The sequence below is a fragment of the Amia ocellicauda genome, chromosome 7 (assembly GCF_036373705.1).
Source record: "Amia ocellicauda isolate fAmiCal2 chromosome 7, fAmiCal2.hap1, whole genome shotgun sequence".
Taxonomy (NCBI): Eukaryota; Metazoa; Chordata; class Actinopteri; order Amiiformes; family Amiidae; genus Amia; species Amia ocellicauda.
In genome coordinates this window covers 33,507,100-33,528,076 of record NC_089856.1, presented here as the reverse complement: position 1 = coordinate 33,528,076, position 20,977 = coordinate 33,507,100, and the positions used below count along the sequence as shown (strand labels likewise).

The 20,977-nt window shown below is 37.2% G+C and overlaps 1 protein-coding gene across 2 annotated transcripts in view; it reads right to left on the bottom strand.

The window, feature by feature from the left end:
- LOC136753305 (calsyntenin-2) overlaps positions 1-20,977 on the bottom strand; it is a 201,561-nt gene that overhangs the window by 53,382 nt on the left and 127,202 nt on the right. For both annotated transcript variants that reach the window (XM_066709290.1, XM_066709291.1), the window contains exon 3: positions 3,804-3,999. In XM_066709290.1, coding sequence (XP_066565387.1) covers positions 3,804-3,999 — 196 coding nt within the window. The remainder of the gene's footprint in view (positions 1-3,803; positions 4,000-20,977) is intronic.

Here is a 20,977-nt window from a genome sequence, read left to right as displayed (position 1 = left end):
CCACCTTTTGTCATGTGTCCCCTGTGTTTCCACTCGCTCAGATGTGGCCCCCAGACGCCCCAAATCCGGTAGCCCTTCATCACAACAAGACGACTCGGCGAGATCATATAGCAGTAAATAAGGCTCAGCAAACAGTGACAGACGGTGGCACCCACTTTGCAACAGGGAGCCTGTAAATCACTCAGAAGAGCTTGTCTCTTCATATTAAAGCACACAGCTTGTAGTTTCCCTTCTTTGCTAAATCTCGGCCCCTCTTGGAGATTCAAAACGTGACACAGACTTCTTGCTGGGCTCCAGTACTCTCCACAAATGGTAACAACAATCTCAGTTCTCATGAATAGAGAAATGTTACTGAAGTGCAAAATAAAGTTACTGCCATAAAATGTTTACTGTATGTATTATGGATTTGTGAATTAAAGGGAAATTAGATTGTGCAAATGAATCGTTGCCATGTATTGTGCTTAAAAAGGCATAGTATTAATAGAATTGTTTACAGTCTTTATTTTATTTTCAACCATCCACATATACAATATTGTTTCTTACAAGACATCCATACATGTAATTCAGTGTGTTGACCAGTTTATTACACCAGGTATGAGAATTAATTTACATTTTGAATGAGCTAAAAACAGATTTGCAATAATCTGCTTTGAATTGTGTGCATCATGAAAGCAACATACAATAATTGTTTTGTTCTTGGCAATTTCAACCGTTTCATCAGCCTTGAGATTCCCACTAAGGTGATACTCTTGAGCTACTAAAGGTCTGCTTTTATTAAAACCTTTCAAGGTTGAAGTTACAGACTTAATCAGAATTGTGTTTTAAGTAACTAAAATGTCAGGCTACATACTTAATGACATTCTTTTAATAATTGTGATGTTCTGACTTTGTAGCACTGGATTCACATGCTCGTGAATATTATGTGAGGTTTCATTTCACATCGTTCATTTAGTGTTGGACACAGATGACTATACGTCTCTTCAACAAGAAAAGGCAAATTGTCAGTCAAGATTGAATACTGACTTTTCAGGTTGATCTCCCATCTTTATCAACGGTTTCTATATATATCTCTCTCTCACACACACACAATATCTGGGAGTCTTTCCTTTAGTGGAAAAAAATGGATGGATTGATGAAATAATCCCATTGAATACAGGGTGACATTTACTAACTCTGTATCAATAGGAAAAAAGGCTGTTAACTGCGAAAGAAATTGTGCTTACTTAAGAGAGAAGCCAGTTTATTCCCCGTGTCATTGTTGATCTTGTAGCATCACATCTGTGGAGTATAATTTCCTTGACTGCTCTCATACTTTGGGGCCACACGTCAAGTGTAATTTGGGCTATGCCGTAAGCACAGATTCTTATTTGAAGTCTTGTCCCTGAAGCAAGTGGCTCCTAAGTAGTCAATGTATTATTGGGATGCAGTGGTTGTCTCCCTGACTTATAGACATCAGGGAAGTAGGTCAAACTGAGTACAGTTTCACCCAGGACCTGACAAGAAAATACCACATAGGTAGCCTTACTCCCAAGATACTGATATTTTCTGCATTTTATTGTTACAGGGACACATATTATTAATGACATAATTAACAATGAACTGCTGTTTATGAGGACCTAAAATCTATGCTGTGTAAGAGAGTGAGATCATCTAATACATGGCCTCTGTTAACATAGCAGGAAATAAACAATATGTTGATGTGGGGGACTATCAAATGATTTGTGTTAAAATGTTATACAGAATGATGTGATTTCCAGCCAGTTCATAATAGCTGTGATCTATACCACTCTATACTATGCACTGCTACATCTGTACATTAGGTAAAAGCAGGGGTTTGTATAAATATATGCATAAACAGATGTGTGCGAGGGGAAAGACGCGTGGGCTTGCGAGGGAATGCATCTATGTAAAGCAGCGATTAGATAATTCAAATGTCTCTCTGCTCAGCGCCTGCCTTAGTGGTTTTGCAGCCCTGTTTAATCAGTGTGTAATATGTCAAGTTGCTATTTTTCTCCCTCCGGGGCATAATGGCCCTCTCTATCTAACAGAGGGCACAGAGAACACACTGTCATCCCACTGTGAGGGAGCCGCCCAGGCACGAACTCGAAGCGCTCGCAGTGTGGTGGCTGGAGTGTACTGAACCCCTGTGCCTGCCACTGTGCTAGGTGTTCATCGCCTTTGAAAGGCAGCATTTCGGAGGGAAAGGAGGAAAAGAAAGCTTGCAATACACTCAATGTACAGCCTAAAGCAACCAATGCCATAATGTCGTTAGAGATCTGTAGACATCACCTCTAAAGAAATAAACTTTGAATGCAAACACTCATATGGAACATGATGGGTCGAACAGCCTCCCCTCATTTGTAAACTTTCTTGATATCTTGATATGGCAACACCCTACTGAGAAGAGCTGCAAGATTACATTAAAAGAGACAAAAAGCTGATGGGTGTGAGAAAAAAATAATATCCATCATGTTATATGAAGTTGTACAAGGTATACAGCAATGAAAACAAACAGCAGGGTAGGGATTCAAGTTTTGTAAAAAGCCGTATTCTTGCCACACACTTTTCCACAAGCTGCAAACGTGCTCTCTGTATAAAAGAGCCGAGTCATTTACATTTTTCTCCTTGAAGAATGTAACTGCACTCAAAACTATTTAGAAGAACAAGTGCTCAAGGTCAGAACAGATCTTCTTCAGGCAACTGCTTCAAAAACAGTTCCTCGGTTTTTGTTTAAATAAACGTTAACTGAACACAGCTGATAAACACAAATGGAAACTATTTAATAATTCATAAGAACAGTACAGCAATCCTAAAACTATATATACATATAATTCTAGTTGTTAAAATGCTATAGCTAAACAGTGGCGTACATTGTTCCAACCACTAGTGACACCCGTCTTTTGACAACACTTGTTTGTTAATGCTTTTTAAATCAGGGGATTTTGAACATGTTGCATTATTCAGTTCTCCAGCTACTGTTTTCTTGCAGTGTCAGTAAGTTTGACTGTACAAGGGTACAGTACTGCACAGCAATGTGTACCTACATCATAATCCAAATAGATGGTGGCAATTGCATTATATAAAACAAATTATTTGATGCACCTGGTTTTGCAAATCTGTAAATTGTTGTGATGGAAAACGGAAAGCAGGAATTGCTGAGCTGCTCAGGTTTTCCTCAGAAAGCTGACAGGCACTTATGGTAGGATGTCTGGGCTGAACATCAGGCTGTCTAGTGTGACTGCAGAGATCTGAACCTGCACGACAGAGAAGACTGACTGATGGCCAGAGATGCTGGGAAATCTGAATAATCTGAAGGTTAAGGTCATGTTCTTTGCTGTTGTTAAACTGGACTTGGTCAACATGATTTCCTCTTGAGCTTTTGTTACCGTTAGATTTCAGTCTGAAAGTGTGAAATGTTCAAGAAAATATAAAGTTGCTTCCAGGCTGATCAGATTTTTTGATGTTTTAAGATCTAAAGGTGCAGTGGGATTGTTTCTGAGACAGATTAGTTGAAACGTCGTGTTCATTTTTTTCTCCTGTGTTTCAGGAAGATCTAAAACTTGATTCAAACTGTGTATAGTGACTGGATAAAAAAGGAAAAGATTTGTCACACTTTACAGCAAGACTTGACAGGTTTTGATTTCCAATTGCAAAATCAATTTAAGCCTGCCCTATTGAAGGAACATGAGTGATTTTTAGTGCTACGGTATTTTGTTTTCATTTACTTTTAATAGGTATGTAATGTACAAAACCTCCTCAACCCGAACAGCTGCTCAGTGTAAATACACGCTACTGTCACTCACTTGTGTGACTTCTTCCAGTTTGTTCCGCTAGGTCCGGCTCCACAGTCATACGCCTGAATGATGAATGTGTATTCCTTCTGAAGTTCACAGTCAATTGGACTCTTTGCTCGAAGGAGACCCTCACCAGATGTCTTATTCAGCACTACCGCTTCAAAAGGGGCATCCTGTCCATGAATTTTAAAAGCACAAATCTCACCTGAAGGGGAAGAAAAGAAAAGGATTTTGTGTTTTCAGTCAGAAAGCCTAAGATATCCTTAGGAAACCGTGTGGAGTGGATCAGATATGCTTTTTACATTTTAAATAATGCATAGCCTAAGGATAGCATCAGAAGTACACTCTTATGCCAACTGCATACACAAATAAAACAATGTTACTTATTTCTTATCATTTATTTAAGCCTCCTCACCAATGGCAATACACTTATCTTGAAACAGTATTTATACATAATGTCCTTCACACAGGCTCTTCCGGTGATGGATGTAGCATTGTCTTGCAAAACCTTTTTCTGTCCTCAATGTGAGGTTGATATTTTAAAACATGTGGACACAATGCTGACAGAAAGTAAACATTTCCCAGTGCTTCATTATTTATTTCCCCTGTGTTAGAAGAATGACCCATACACATACTTTTTGATTCCATACCATATAAATAATTTAAACCAAAAATTCTACCCTGCAACACTGAAAATACATTTTGGAAAATGTCATTATAAGACTTAGAATTAGTGTCTTGACTTGCACTCTACAGGGCAAGTATATATATGGAAATACCTGATACAGCACTTTATTTTACTTTAATACCAAACAAAACAAAGTCCCTCAGCAATTTGGGACTTTTTTTTTCTTCTTCTTTTTAGCCAGTTCCCTAATGCCAGCATGACTTCTGGTAAATTTGGAAAATGCACTTTGCATGTGTGTAGATTTTGTGGGTCAAGGTCACCTATATATAACTAAGAGGCAGAATTTTGTGCAATCTCATTTTTAACAGAAGATGCTATTAGATTGAGAAGTACATTACCCGCCCCAAGGTTTTCATTTATCCTAACATGGGTATTGATTTATCTTCTAGCAGGCATTTTAAAACTATATATATATAATATATAGCCTATATAGTTTTAAAATGTGTGTTGGGGGGGTGGATCAAAGTCACCCTAGAAACTGGTTACACTACTGGTACTAGTGAAATGTAATGAAGGCCACTTTTACGCTGTTATCTTTCTGCAGTCTAATTCTTTCAGTTCAAAAGTGGCTTATGATGCATTTACATTCTTTCAAGGATTTTAGAAATCACTGTTAAAGCTGTATAACTTCAACCCATGGCGACTAATTGCACAGATATCACTAAAACCAACAGGAATAAACTAAATTGGATTCTAAAAATGCTTTGTACAATCCAGACCCCTGGCAAAGGCTGATAAGCAAACTTTTGCAGTTAAAATCCCATCTCCCTCATTCCGAACTGTTAAAATAATTTACCCTCCACAGACAAACCACGCAGTGTAGCAGCGGTTCAGTCTCCTGTTTCAATTTACTCTTAATATTACCCTTACAATTCCTTATCTGAAATAATGGTCTATACAATGGAGGGAGCATGGAAAGATGTAGAAAAATCACAATAAAGGCAGCAGGCCGTGTGTGACAGAAAAGATAAGCATGGGAAGAAAAGATGTATTCTGATGTCGGTGGATACATCCCCTGTTCAAAATCTGTTGGAGGGAAAAAAAAAAAAATCCATGATGAGAAAATAAATAAATAAATACACAGGACTGGAGACACAGGTCTAGAGAAGAACAGAAGTATATTGTATACTATAACCAGGATGGCAAATCTATATAAGGACACCGGTTAACAGAAGAGCTAAAATTATAATTGAATTCATGTTTTTTTTTTTTTTAAGGAAAATATTATTACAGATATGCTCTATGTTTGCAAAAAGACTTGCTATGCATCGGGCCTATGTGAGAGTCCAAATGCAGCTCCGTTTGTCTTCACTTGCAGTAAACTGTTTGCCAGGAACAGTCCATCATGATTTTTGTCATGCCTGATCTGAGTTGGCATATCCCATTTTAATTTACAGTATATATACACACATAAAGCACAATTTATTTATGCCTCGATCAGATGCAATGGCATCAGCTAGCCTTGAATTCAACCTGGGACCAAAGTGACAGATGTACCATTCCATTTAACTACTCTTTATGTAGTAACTGGCTTATAATTTAAAACTCACAGTGGGTGTTTTTATATCTTAGTGTATGCCACAGACAATTACTCCATCAATTCTACCACCCATTTAACATTGAAATGCCTGCCATTTTCAACAGAACAACCCTGATCTGAATACTAGTACACAGAGATTCATCTCGTTTCCTACATGGGATGAAAAATAAAGCAATAAACATAACAAAAAGCAAACACACTAATACTTAAAATCTATTTGAATGTATCAAGCAAGGAATCCGTTTTAACATAAACAAGGAAACATTTTAAAAATACAACAGATGCCTGAAACTGCCTTGTCAAATCCCTGTTTCTGCCTATTCCATTTTGTATTGTAAAACAGGATTGTCAATGTTTTTCTGCCCTGAGCCAGCTTTGGAAAATATGGAAATAGATTGGAAACACCATTCAAAGTTCAGATGACTACATTCAGAAGAATATAATGTGTTGTTGAAGAGTGTTTAATAATAAATAAAAAACCTATCCAAAGCAATCTCTCTTAGTTGAGATGCCTGAGAATTTTCTTCAGCAGTCTGTATCTAAATCCACCATTTCCCATGTAGGCTGGTGCAGATTAGGATGGTATAATACAGTGCATTAGAAATTCCCCAATGTGAGCTTCAGGGTGGGGCCGTTCTAATGCTCTATAGTATAAAAGCAATTCAGTCTGGTAACAAACCCTTCACAAATCATCCTCTTATAATATACTCTGTGCCAGTAAACTCAGACGTCTGTAAATTAGAATCCAGATCGATATAGAACAAGGCATTAACTTTAACAGGCTTTATAGGGAAAATGCGCTTGGTATTAAAGATTGTACTGTAAGTCTAGCTTTAGCTACTTGAAAGCAGCCCAAATGCCCTGAAGAAAGAAATTCTTCACAGTCCCATCTTCTTGGCTCACAATAAGAGGGATTTTAGGATAAATCTTGTTCTAAATGCTGACATTACTTTCAATTTGCCTTTGTAAATGGATAATCACGGATCACTGAGTCGCCTATTTCTATGGCTGTGAAGGAGTCAGGGACATGACATCACTAACCCTGTGGTAGAGTGCCTCTGAAAATTTCGATTCCTATACACCTCTCTGTTTGTTGTAGGAGATCTCAAAGGAACGTTCAAATTCAAGCAACAGCCCAAACCTTGATATCCTACCTACATGGCAGCTTTGCCAGCAAAATTCTGTCAAGGTTGGGTTTACAATTTCTCTATACTACAGGTCATCCAGTTAGCGTGTTAGCGTGTGTTCAAGTATGTTGGTGTTTTCTGTGTGCGAGTGTGTTGGTGTTTTTAAATCATTTTCACTTGGGTATCGAATTCGAAGGCATAGCTACTAAACTCAATCATCCACCGTGCATCTGTTCTTTTGCTTTCCTTTCATTCCTAAAAATAATCCATGCTTATTCTGAACTATATGCAAGTGTTGGAATGAAACCTCATAGGTTTCTAAACCTCTTAGGGCTACGCCACAGATAACATTTAAAAGCTATACATTTCAAAAGTCATTGTCATGACTTTTGGAATAAATCAATCAAGACATCCGAGAATAAACTTGGCATGCTACTCTAAATATATGAGGTTTTAAAGTCCATATCTCAAATATTGGTTATGGCAGAAAATTGCAAAGATAGGACAACACAAATCCAGTAATCATGATGTAAAACATTGTGACGCAATGTAAAAAAAAGTTGGTATCATGGGGTATTTAACTCTACAAAAGAAAAAATGTAAGTTTGCAGCGTTGTCTTCATGTAAATTACAGATTGAAAAGCTTTAAAATGTGAGTAAGTGAATTCTATGCTGTAAAGAGTAGGAAACCTCCCCATTCATTCCAGGGGCTGAATAGACAAATCAACATAGACATAGACAGACATACAACAGTATGACAGTAATTTTGTGAAATAATAATACTAAGAAGAATACTGTATTGTTCTTTCACCATTGAAGAGTAATCTTGTGGGAGGTAAGAGAATATAGATTCCATGATTTACAAAACAAAAAGCTGCCGACACTTTTTGAAATATGGAATTTCAAATTTAAAAAAAGGTTTTAAACAATTGTTCTGCATTTGAAGGCTTTATAGATTTCATAGCCCATAGCTGTATTATTTTGTTTTGTTCCCTAATTCCACTTTCTGTTTGTACCTTTTAACAAAATTTGTTGTGGCAGTTGGAAATACACAAAACTCCATAAAAAAGCAGGTAATAAAACAGAAACGTTGTACCAACAAATCAAAAACCAAAAAAAACCTACAAAACAATCTTCTAAGCTGTCCGAATCTGAGATAAGCATAAATACCAGTGCATTGTTCAAAGGCTTTTTAGAGGAATAATTTTAATTAAAAAAGCACATCCTTTACAGGCAATGCAAAGTCAAAGCCAGATTTGTTTCACCTCCCAGTTATGCTTTCAGTAACCCTCTTAATTACCTGCCAGGATTTTCTTTTCACTTCTTGAAGTTGAACTAGTGTGACATCTCCTGAGTTCTCATCTTGGTACACTCTGCTTTTCTCTTTTTCTTACTGTAAACTAAAAGCATTTGACACTGGTTGGTGTCTGGTGGTAGTTGTGACTGTGGCAGGAGCACTGGCAGATGTTTAATCCACCACAGTGACAAAACACTCCTATGCTTGGTTGCCATCACTAATGGGGTTAATGCTTTGAAATGAGAGATTCCTGAAGAAAAGGTTAGGGAAGTTGTCGCTACAATAGTCTGTGAAGGTTTGCTGAACTCAACTGACAGAGACAGAAAAGTCAATATGGCAAGGGAATTTATGGAGACTCCTGAAGCTTAGACAGAAATGTCCATACACCACCTTGGGAGTGAAACCTACTACTCTGGCCCATACTCAAATGTCTATAAGGTGGTTGATAAAGTAGAATGACTGTACTGAGCCGAGAGTGAACTTTGCTCGTCTGAAATAGAAATGTCTATATGGTACCGCTTGAGCTATAGTGATTGCACAGTCTGAGACTAAATGTCGGAATAGGAACCAATAAGACCAAGGGACTGCAAATGCCTGGAAGGGCCCTCTCCCATTACTGGGGTGTAAATGTCAATATTACATTAGAAGAATCAGTGAAGGATACAAACCAGTCGTCTTGAATTTGCCCGTGCTATACCTCAGACTGGCTACTCGGTTACGATGAATCGTTTCAGCATTCAATTAAAGAAACATAGTTTTTTCAAGAATTAGTTTATTGACATCTTCCTCTTCTGAAACATGAGACACAATCATGCTAACTCTCATACATATATTATCCACACCTGTTATGAACATAAATGAGTAAAATTGAATATTTTCTCTTACACTTTTAAAACAATGAATACATTGTTGTTGCATTTCTGTTTTGCATTAAATGCAATCTCCTTTAAAATATTTAAAATATCTGCATTGCATGTGCTATCCTACTTGCAAATTTATTTACCAGGTCATATATACATGTACTAAAAAAAACAGCAACAGTGCAACTAATTTAGTGTTTTCCTATTTACAGGATGTCTATGCACATGATTCTGAATTACATAGACCAAATGCCCTGAATTACATCACTACATAGAAATGTAACAGGAGTTTATTTCTGCCAATGAATTTACAGTATGAAGAAGGAAAAACACTAAAAATAACCGAGCAGCTGCAATCCCTAGTGGCTGCTAGTTTCATTAAATTCAGATTAACTGCATTGTAGCTCACCTCCAGGTACCCTCTACTAAAAGAACATTAATTAATTATTCAGATCCTAACTTCAGTCTTATACAAGGTGTTACCCTCACCGATTTTTGTTGACAACAAGTATGAAGTCTAAATACATAACACGTTTTGCATTTCTTTGTTGGCTTGATTGTTTAAACACCATGGCACTGTCAATTGTGGAAGGTCTGGGTTTTTTGTGTTTTGGGGGTTGACATTTATTCAGTTTTGACAGAGCAAATCCCCAAATCGTATTCATCATGTGTCAGTTTATAATACATTAATAAAATATGCATATGGGTTTTTGTTGACAGGGGTCTTTAACTGAATTTCAAGGTTTTGTTTTTAACCAGATTTGTGTATCCTTTTTCAGGATTGCCTGGAGGGCTGAGCATTTATAGGGTACTCACATAATTTCAGTCTTTAGTCTTATTTTAAGTAAGTCAATACTATTACCTTTTACAAAGGTTTTTGGCTTCTTATTACCAAACAACAATATTCTACAAGTCTGTTTTCAGTGTTGTGTTTAACCAGCTTTGTGAGACTCCAAATAAAGCTAGCTACTAATTCCCTCTAGATCCAATGGCTCATAAGGACTGGTACTTATTTTTGGTTTCCATGGCGCACGTAGATGGAACTGAAATCCCACTTGCATGCGATGCCAGGTGTTTTGCAGGTCAGACCCCTGAGCTACAAGAGCTAGGTTCTCATTCACAGCTGAGCGGACTGGGGTAATGGAGTCTGAAGGAGTTGCACAAGCTCTCGACGATAACCAGCATTAAGTTACTGTGTCACCGCTTCCAACAGCAAACCGATTTTCCTTTTACGGTCTCCCATCCGTGTCCTGATCAGGCCGTGCCCTGCTTTGTTTCTGTGCTCTGAGGAGTTTAGGCTCCAGGGTGGTATAGCAGCTGGCCACTCCAACTAAATGGGAGCCTTATTTATATAACATTGTGTCCTCATAGATTGGTTTTAAAGAACATTTTTACAGTTAAAAGGCCAGTGGTGCCAGTAATACAAAAATAAAATAAAAACATTATATATAATCTACACACTTCAGATATGTGAGTGAGGTCAAATAATCCTGAATCCCAAAAGCAAACTATAAAGATGTATGCAAACAGACTCTCAATGTGAACTACAGCTAAATACACATGGTAGATCTATATGCTTTCACTGTCTCCCTCCCTCCGCCCCCCCCCCCCCCCATTTGCTTTGGCATTTTCACAGAAGACTATAAAATATAATTTGAAAAAGCAATTATCCAAAGACACAAGCTTTTTTAAAGTGATAATACTTTTGACAAGTCCCACTTACATGACCTTTACATGCAAATCTAACATTCATCACGCATTATTCATACTTTGCAGTTCCCAAATATGTGTCACATTTTGCTAATTGTTATGCACTCAGTGTACAAGTTATTTGATTATTTTTATAGCAATATAAATACCTTCAAAAACGTGTTGGGAAAAAAAAAAGGCCTAGGTTTCGTGAAATGGAACGTGTGAATACTCCAGGGTATTTAATCTGCTATTGGTTTACATTCCCTGAGCATTTTTCCACTTTCACTTCTTCATTAGCAACACTCACACCTGACAGATAAAACAGATTGAAAACTAACAGTGATGTCCAACTGCCAACTTGGAGGCTGACGGCCAACAAAACAAGTCCATTTTCTCTGGCATCCGATTTAGGCACCCTTGATCAGTGGCTTTATGTGGCTTATGTTGAAAGAATTCTGGCTTTGGAGCTCTCTAACTTAATGTCGGATAGATTTAAGGGATGTTTTAAAGCCTTTTATAATGCGCACATCAGAAAACATAACTGCAACTCAATAAGAGGCACTGTTTACAACAAACTATCAATCAGAATACATAAACCTACACACACACTTATATGTGATTACCATTAAGATAGATTCACACTTTGAAGATTATATTTAATAGCCTTGGCCCTTCCAGAGTGCAGTCAAAAAGAACCAATGCTATAGACCGCTCTGAAGTAGAAATTAAAATCAGTACCATTTTATTTTTGCCACACTGTTTTCCAAAACGACAGGCAAACTGAGAGACTATTTCCAGAGCAACGGTTACAATCAAGGTATGACATTCCTAGATCTCTGTGACGTTTGCACTTGGTGTCTGTCCAAAAATTATGTGGTGGCTTTGGGAGACTTCCAGTAGACTTGGCATCTCTACAGAAGTGAACAGGAATGTCATCCAAGGTCATGGATAGCATGTTGTCCTCGGAGTGATGAGAAAGGGCCCAGTACCCACGGAGGAGTTACCTCAGGATGTTATAAATCCCACCAGGAGTTTCGTTTCCATGTAAGCAATCTGGGAACATTGGCTGTCCCTGCCCTTTTTACAGGAAGAGCACTGGAGGAGATGAAAGTTCTATGCTGCCCATGCAACCTTAACAGGCAAGCAAGAGGAGCCATGTACTGCTCACTGATGAGTCAGAGCATCATCTACAATGGGATCTGTGATGCCTAAATTCAAGTCTATATATAATGCATTATCATGGTGTTCACAATCTCAAGGTTTGGTGGAATAGTTCATGATAGGTTGAGCACTGTGCTGTTATTGTCATGGAAAGTTCATTTGTGACCAAGATTGCTTCTTGACAGAGGATGTCAGATGTTTGCCGAAACAATCCAGGTATATTTTGGAATCCATCAGTCCTACAATTCTAGAACAATTTTTGGACCAGTGAATGAAAAACATGCTCAAAGCAAAACACACTCGTACTTCACAGTGGATATGCCCACCTTCTGGACATTTGCTTTTTATTTTGAGTTTTTGCACCATAATTTCCACTAATGCATAAAACAAGAGGCGTGGAAAAAAGGAACAAACCTGAACCTGAAGTCGATCGACAACTCAAACAAAAAACCTAATCTCATTGTCCATGTTTTGTGGTGGGATAAAATAGAAAATAAAAAACTTTTGGAACACACAGACCAGTGGCATAGCTGGTGAAAGAAAAAGTGAAGCTCATGTAAAAAATAACATCCTACCCGCTGTGAAATACAGAGGCGGATGCGTTTTACTTTAAGGCTATTGTTCATCCTACAGAGTATACACACACACACACTCACCAAATAGATCAGTTTAGGAATGAAAGCTCTGAACCTGGAGCCATACATGTTTCCTTGAGGTGCATATGGTCTCCCTGAATAAAGAAGCACAGGCATTTACATTTCTCTCCTTGAAGCTAGCTTAAACAAACCAGGGGAACAAAAATTCAAGGTCACAATGGGGGTTTAAGAGACAGTAGTACTGAGAAACTACTTTTATATCATAAAACTAGGTGGGCCAACCAACTGAATACAATCAGCAATTGCCTCGGTTCAAAAGCACAAAATGAAAACCAACATCCCTCTCATAATGTGCTTCTATATGCTTGTGATTAAAAACATTCTGTGAAACAAAAGGGATTCTAAATCAGATTATGGGAAACATCATGTGACAGCTGTTTCTGTATGACAACCACTTATTACAGGGCTTCACAGTTCATACAGTAAAGGTAATCACAACATCTTCTTAAAAAGAAAATGCATCTTCTTCTATCTTCCTTTTATCTGCACTTCTGATGGACTACAATCTCAAAAACATTTACAGTGTTTTCTTTTACAGCCACCGTGATAAAATACCAAATACCAAAATACCAATTACAAATGAATTGTTTTGTTAAGGTTTAAAGAAAGCAGAATCAGGGTAATCTTTACATTTACTTCACTGAGTATTTCCCAAACCCCAGTTTCAACACAACGAGCTCTTAATTACATAATCTAATTGATCCTTTAATTTTCCAGCGTAGGTGCACAGATGACAACATAATTAGCAAACTGCTTAGTCTCTCTGTAATGATTGCATAAATTGTTACTCCATTCATTCTGTCTACACAACTATAAATGTTTCCAATGCATTATATACAAACTGGGAATTGCTCTGTATCAGAGTGCCCCATAACTATTAGTTAAATCAGTTAAAGTCAGTATTCTTCTGTTTTGCAGTTGCCCATTCACTTAAATTCCCAGAGATCAGTTCAATTAAACAAAATGGCTATAAGATGGAAATTCTGAAACGCAGCACTCAGTATTGAGTTGAAATGAAGTTCTAAACTAATGGTTTAATTACACAGCTCAATTAGCCCATTCTGAATAGCTCATCTGGACCTCAAACCAGAAGACTAAGGGTGCCCACAGTTGAGAGGTCAGTAAACGCTAACCCTTTACAGACACAAGCTGCTTAGACATCATTGACCAAAGGAATGTAATAATCTCCCATAGAAAACTACACTTAAGAGTATCTGAGCTGCCCAGCTAAACAGAGAGGCAATGGGTTAATTACCTAATAAACAGAGAAATGGTTATTTAGTGATTATGATCCTACTAAGCAAGATTCCTTAAATTAATGACAGAAACAGTCTAAGTGGGAGAATTGTTCTGTTTTTACCATATTTGCTCAAACTGGTGCATTTATTTCCACACCTTTAAACGCAATAGATCAGTTGTGAGTCTGCATCACTGGAACCTCTGAAAGTATGTCAAGCTGCTTTCATTAAATGGCATAAGCTACGCTTTGTCCTCTGTCAACGTAAAAAGAGGAGAAAAAAAGGAGCACACATTCAGCCTGGCAATTAAGATAAGCTATGAATGAGCCTCATACAAGCAAGGCCATGCTTATCTCAACAAGAGGTCTGTTTACTAAAAGCACACTGATGTATAGGGACCATTACAGCACTGGAATATTAAAGGCTTCATTGGAAACGTACAATACAAACTGCCAACTTTGCACTGAATTATGAGGCCATATAATTTCACTGATAACCTGAGGCACACTTAACAACTCAGAGTATTCTTCTTCTTCATAGTAGTAGCAGTAGAACATGACGTTTCAAAATCTATATATGCTTTTGGAATCTACACGTTGTAACATCATTATTACACAATATATACGAAAAGATATGCAATGACAATGTTTTTTTTCTAAGGGTGACATTCCAATAGATGGAGTATGTGTGTGTGTGTGTGTGTGTGTGTGTGTGTAACTATATCAAAAAATAACCTTGAAAACTATAAAAAAAAAAAAACTTGTGTATTGTGCACTGCAGCTTTAAAAGAGATTTTGTAGGGACACACTTCTTTGAATGAAATATCAACTAAAATCTAAAGGTGCATTCAACAATGCAGCACCACAACTGGGAATATTGGAATCTTGTTTTAACTGACAGACCCTTGAGTGCTGGCATTGTTTATGTAGGGTGTACATTTATCAAAGAAATTGGAAAAAAATGAAAGCTTTTCATTTTCTTAAGTTTCCAGCTTGATCGTTCATATATTTCTTCCTGTAATGTGGGCTTTGTGCTGTATTATAAGATGAATCTATCTTGTGCTCAGTTTTCATCTGCTATAGAAATTTCAATCTCTCAACGGCTTTATAAAGTCATTTATGAAAACAAAAATAAATCATTGTGCTGCATGATTAACAAGTTTAGAAACAAAGACAAAAGGTGATGTTATTCGATGTGATGCTAATGACATTAACATAATGGAAGCCTACTTCCTAAACACATTACCTTGAATTACTCTCCCCCACAAACCATCGTAAAGAAACATAATAGTATGCTGACTAGAAGTGCATCTTAATAATAACAACAACAACAAATCTATTTAAATTGCGAGCATTAAGGAATTCACATCTATTACTGAGGAAAGCTTTAGACTGTTATAAAGAAAACCTTACGCTACATCCTTTAGTGGAGACCTTTGGCCTACCTGGGTTCTCAGAGTGCTGTCCTGCTGAGGGTCCCATGTTCACTCATCACTGACATCTGGAAGTTTCTCTTAATTTACTTTGTGAAATATTCTTAAATATTCTGTTTTCTACGTCCAGAAACTGTGTAATATCCTGTTGGTCAGACAGAACTAACAGTTCTATAATGTGTTTAAAATACTTTTGATGGTGGTGAATTGTCAACCAGGGGAAGGGGTGCTGATCAGGGGGCGGCTGATGATTTGGCACCGATCGAGGGGGTATGTGGTGTGCATCTCATTGGTCGCTCTCATCTCAGGACGACCGTCTGTTGGCAATTATTTGGCTGGCTAGCATTTGTCAGTTGATTTATGATAACCATTACTAATTTTTGCTTGGATCAAAGTTCTCTTCAGAGAAAGAGAAAATCGAGATTGTCATAAAATTCTTGTCTGAGATAAGGGATAAAATGATATTAATGGCTTGTCCCTACACTGCAACTGTAAATAAACCCAATCCTTGTCATAAACCTAACCATAGGCCAATGAAAACCATAAGTCATCATACTGGATAATTTAGCTATATTAACCAAAACTTAAGTTGTATTCTTCACTGGATCCCAACTCTTTTACAACCAAAAAAGTGCAAAACACAAATGCAAAAAGAAAACCGCAACTGCAAAAAGAAACGGAATTGCAAACAGAAAAACGCAATTGCAAAAATAAATCAAAAAACAGAATTGCAAAAAGAAAACCACAATTGTAAAAAAAAACACAAAAACAAAAAGCAGAATGCAAATGCAAAAAGAAAAAGAAAAACAAAATGAAAAACACAAAAACAAAAATCTTTTTTTTTTTAGTTTCTTCATCCCCCAGCCGCATTATTTCGAAGCCCACCGCTGTTATGGGCAGCTACACGCCCACACAGGACTGAAGTGCTGCCATTGGTCAAGCGTCTCTGTTCTCTGCTCTGTGCTCTCTGTGCAAGAGAAGCACTCGATTTCAAGTATAAGTGTTAATTCAGGTTATAATACCAAAGTTAGACAGTGATGTTAGCCTACTTTAAGTGTTTCTTAAAGCAATCGCCATGCACATGGTGTGTTGGTGAGTTAACAGAAACAACTAAACACAGATGTTAACACAGAAATAAGAGGACTGATTTCACATTAGTGAAGAACATCATGCTTTTATTAGCTGAACACTAAAACGTTACAGTTCACACAATACTGCCTGTGCGTATGTGGGTCTCTGTGTGTGTGTGTGTGTGTGTGTGTGTGTGTGTGTGTGCCCGCGTACATTTAATACATATGAGGACAGTGTTCACTGTAAACACTACAGGGAGCACACACATAATTGGCACAATGAATGTGAGTTAAGCTCTCTGTTTATACAGTGTTTATTTCTGATATTATAAGTGATTTGTTCCCAGAGGTGGTATTTTTGAATTCTATATTAACAAATATACATCTTGATCGAAATATGAAATTAGCCTACAGGACCTACACTTGTCGCTCTATACGGTGCACCTCAACTTCTAATTATACTTTCCTGTAAAGAGTTTACAGTCAATAGAGTCATTATATGTATTTTGTGTTTTTAATAAATGAAGCGAGAGTGACATTCAAAATAATCGTAATTACAGGAGCCGTCTGATTTCCGAGTCTGCATCAATACGTATACTTGAAATCGAGCGTTTCTCTGGTACAGAGAGCACAGAGCAGAGAACAGTGAACAGAGACACTGACCATTAGCAGCACTTCAGTCCTCTGTGGACGTGTAGCTTGCCCATAACAGTGGTGGGCTTAGAAATATCGTGGCTGGGGGATGCAGAGGCGGACATGTTTTCTATAGATAGGACTCATGGTGACGCAATTCTGTAATAAAAAAAAAGATTTTTGTTTTTGTGTTTCTCGTTTTGTTTTTGTGTTTTTCTTTTTGCAATTGCATTTTGCACTTCAGGGCCACTGTATATATTATAGGTCAAGGTTTTCTGGGTTTACTGAGCTACTTCTATAAAGAGCTCCATAGAAAATAGGACACATTATGTGGTCTTAGATTGTGTTTGACAATATATTTAAAGCAATGTTTCATATACCCACAATCCAGTATCAGTATAGTTGCAGTATTACAGATGCAAAAGATGCTGCTTCACTCCTGGTTATAAATAAACAAACAATTTTCCAGTAAAATGCATTTTTAATGGATTTTCTTATGTGAGTACTTTTGCATCTGTGTATCCAATCGTGCACTAAAACCAATCCTAGTGAGCTCTACAGGTTTTCAACAATTTTTATTAAATGAATAGTTCGGTGCAACTTAGAGAAACTTAATTCCAAACCAAAATACTGTTGAAAAAAGTTGGAGAATGATTTTCAGAGAGCTGTAGGCTTAACGTTCCCAAGTTAAATGATTTGGCATGTAAAGAGACTGATTATTGTGGTTTAGATGCCAACAGCCATGACAATTCATGGCTGTCAAACTGTTTCTGGCTTGACAGGCAGAAATACAAGACTAACAAAAATATAAGTAATCCGAATATCCTCTTCCTTTTGAAGGGACTCCAGTAGTACTGCGGCAGGAAAACTGCTACAAGAATGTGTTGGTCTTCCTTTGAGAAAAACTGCCATTCAGATAAACAAAAATCTGAATTCTGCAGCAACATCTGTTTTACAGTTATTACTGTAAAACTGCACTCAAATATTTCACAAAGTAAAGTCAGGGGAAATGAGATACACATTTTATATTTGTTTAAGCATTTCAGATTACCACAATTGGTAAAAAAACCAAAATATATGGATGATGTAAATACAAAACTGGTTTACCTTGGTGCTTCCATAATTCATAGTAAACTCATTTTTCTTATGATAATGTAACACAGTGCTCATACAATAACAAAAATAAAATACAAATAAAAACTAGCTTGGTTGCCTTTGTTGACAGCATATATGCACTATGTCTGAGATTTACTGTGAAGTTAGAGCAATCTGTTACTAATGCATTTCATTATTTTTTCCCCCTGAACAGTTCATTAGCAGTTCATTCATGTTATTAGTATTTTATTACTGCTTTTTATGCTTCTCATGCATACTTAACATCCTGATTTGTCCTTTGGAAGGAGCCTAATGTAATTTTATGTGTAGATGGCTCAACAACTAGATGCGTCTTCATTTCAGTCTTGCATGGCTGGTTAGTGACATTAAGATTTTTGAAAAATAAGACGGTTCCCCTTTTGTTTATACTTTTAGTAACACATTATATATATATACACTCACCTAAAGGATTATTAGGAACACCTGTTCAATTTCTCATTAATGCAATTATCTAACCAACCAATCACATGGCAGTTGCTTCAATGCATTTAGGGGTGTGGTCCTGGTCAAGACAATCTCCTGAACTCCAAACTGAATGTCTGAATGGGAAAGAAAGGTGATTTAAGCAATTTTGAGCGTGGCATGGTTGTTGGTGTCAGACGGGCCGGTCTGAGTATTTCACAATCTGCTCAGTTACTGGGATTTTCACGCACAACCATTTCTAGGGTTTACAAAGAATGGTGTGAAAAGGGAAAAACATCCAGTATGCGGCAGTCCTGTGGGCGAAAATGCCTTGTTGATGCTAGAGGTCAGAGGAGAATGGGCCGACTGATTCAAGCTGATAGAAGAGCAACTTTGACTGAAATAACCACTCGTTACAACCGAGGTATGCAGCAAAGCATTTGTGAAGTCACAACACGTACAACCTTGAGGCGGATGGGCTACAACAGCAGAAGACCCCACCGGGTACCACTCATCTCCACTACAAATAGGAAAAAGAGGCTACAATTTGCACAAGCTCACCAAAATTGGACAGTTGAAGACTGGAAAAATGTTGCCTGGTCTGATGAGTCTCGATTTCTGTTGAGACATTCAGATGGTAGAGTCAGAATTTGGCGTAAACAGAATGAGAACATGGATCCATCATGCCTTGTTACCACTGTGCAGGCTGGTGGTGGTGGTGTAATGGTGTGGGGGATGTTTTCTTGGCACACTTTAGGCCCCTTAGTGCCAATTGGGCATCGTTTAAATGCCACGGCCTACCTGAGCATTGTTTCTGACCATGTCCATCCCTTTATGACCACCATGTACCCATCCTCTGATGGCTACTTCCAGCAGGATAATGCACCATGTCACAAAGGTCGAATCATTTCAAATTGGTTTCTTGAACATGACAATGAGTTCACTGTACTAAACTGGCCCCCACAGTCACCAGATCTCAACCCAATAGAGCATCTTTGGGATGTGGTGGAACGGGAGCTTCGTGCCCTGGATGTGCATCCCACAAATCTCCATCAACTGCAAGATGCTATCCTATCAATATGGGCCAACATTTCTAAAGAATGCTTTCAGCACCTTGTTGAATCAATGCCACGTAGAATTAAGGAAGTTCTGAAGGCGAAAGGGGGTCAAACACAGTATTAGTATGGTGTTCCTAATAATCCTTTAGGTCAGTGTATATACACATATATGACTATTTATCAATAGCAGCTTGATCTAATGCAGTACTCATGGAGATGCAAGGTTAAAAGCTTACCCTGGCACCCACACCATTCTGAAAGTCAATGGTTAGGAATTTACTTCCTTAACAGTTAGTCTTACCTCACAGATTGATTTTCTGCTGTCACCTTGGAGAGTCCATCTAACTAAACAATGACATTCACCTTCAGTTCATTTAATTACATATATATATATATATATATATATGAATCACTATGCTTATTAATTTGTAAAAAAGCTTCATTCTTAAACTTTATAAAAAGAAAAAAAAAAAACAATGGTCAAACTGAACTTTCTGCTTTAGAAGTATTATATTGATCCTGCATGGAATTAATCACATTTTAAAGATTTTAAAATTATTTCATTATTTTAAATGTATTTATTTTACTGATTACAGTAAAGTCTGATAGCTGAACTTCATTTTGAAGTGCCCTATTTCTATCAACACATTAAAAAAAATGTGTTTTATACTCAATGTCCAATTGTTTGAACTATTAAATAGCAATGTAGTACATAAAAAAGAAACTATAAACTCTTATAAATTGTCATATAGACAATAGAATAGAACTAATTTAATTATTTCATCTCTATTCTAGTCTCAGAAAAGCATCACACAAAAAAAAAATCACCTTTTCTAAATGTGAAGGCATTCTTGAGGTGACAATAATCAGTACTTCGACCCCCCCCATCCTAACTGCATCAGGTGTTTCTGTTAGCAGCTTTTGAAGTGTAAGAGATGGTGGATAATGGCGATTAAAATGACGAATACATTAATAAAGATTTTTATACTCAATATCCAAAATTCAGGATATAAAATGGAGAAAAAAAAACATTAGGGTACTTACACTATCATATAAGCAAGGCTGCATATCTCTTTTGGACTTAGTAAGATATCTGTGTCTAGATTCTACATATATAGGTTTATACATGTATACACACATCCACGCACAAGTGTGGACTGTATGTACATATATG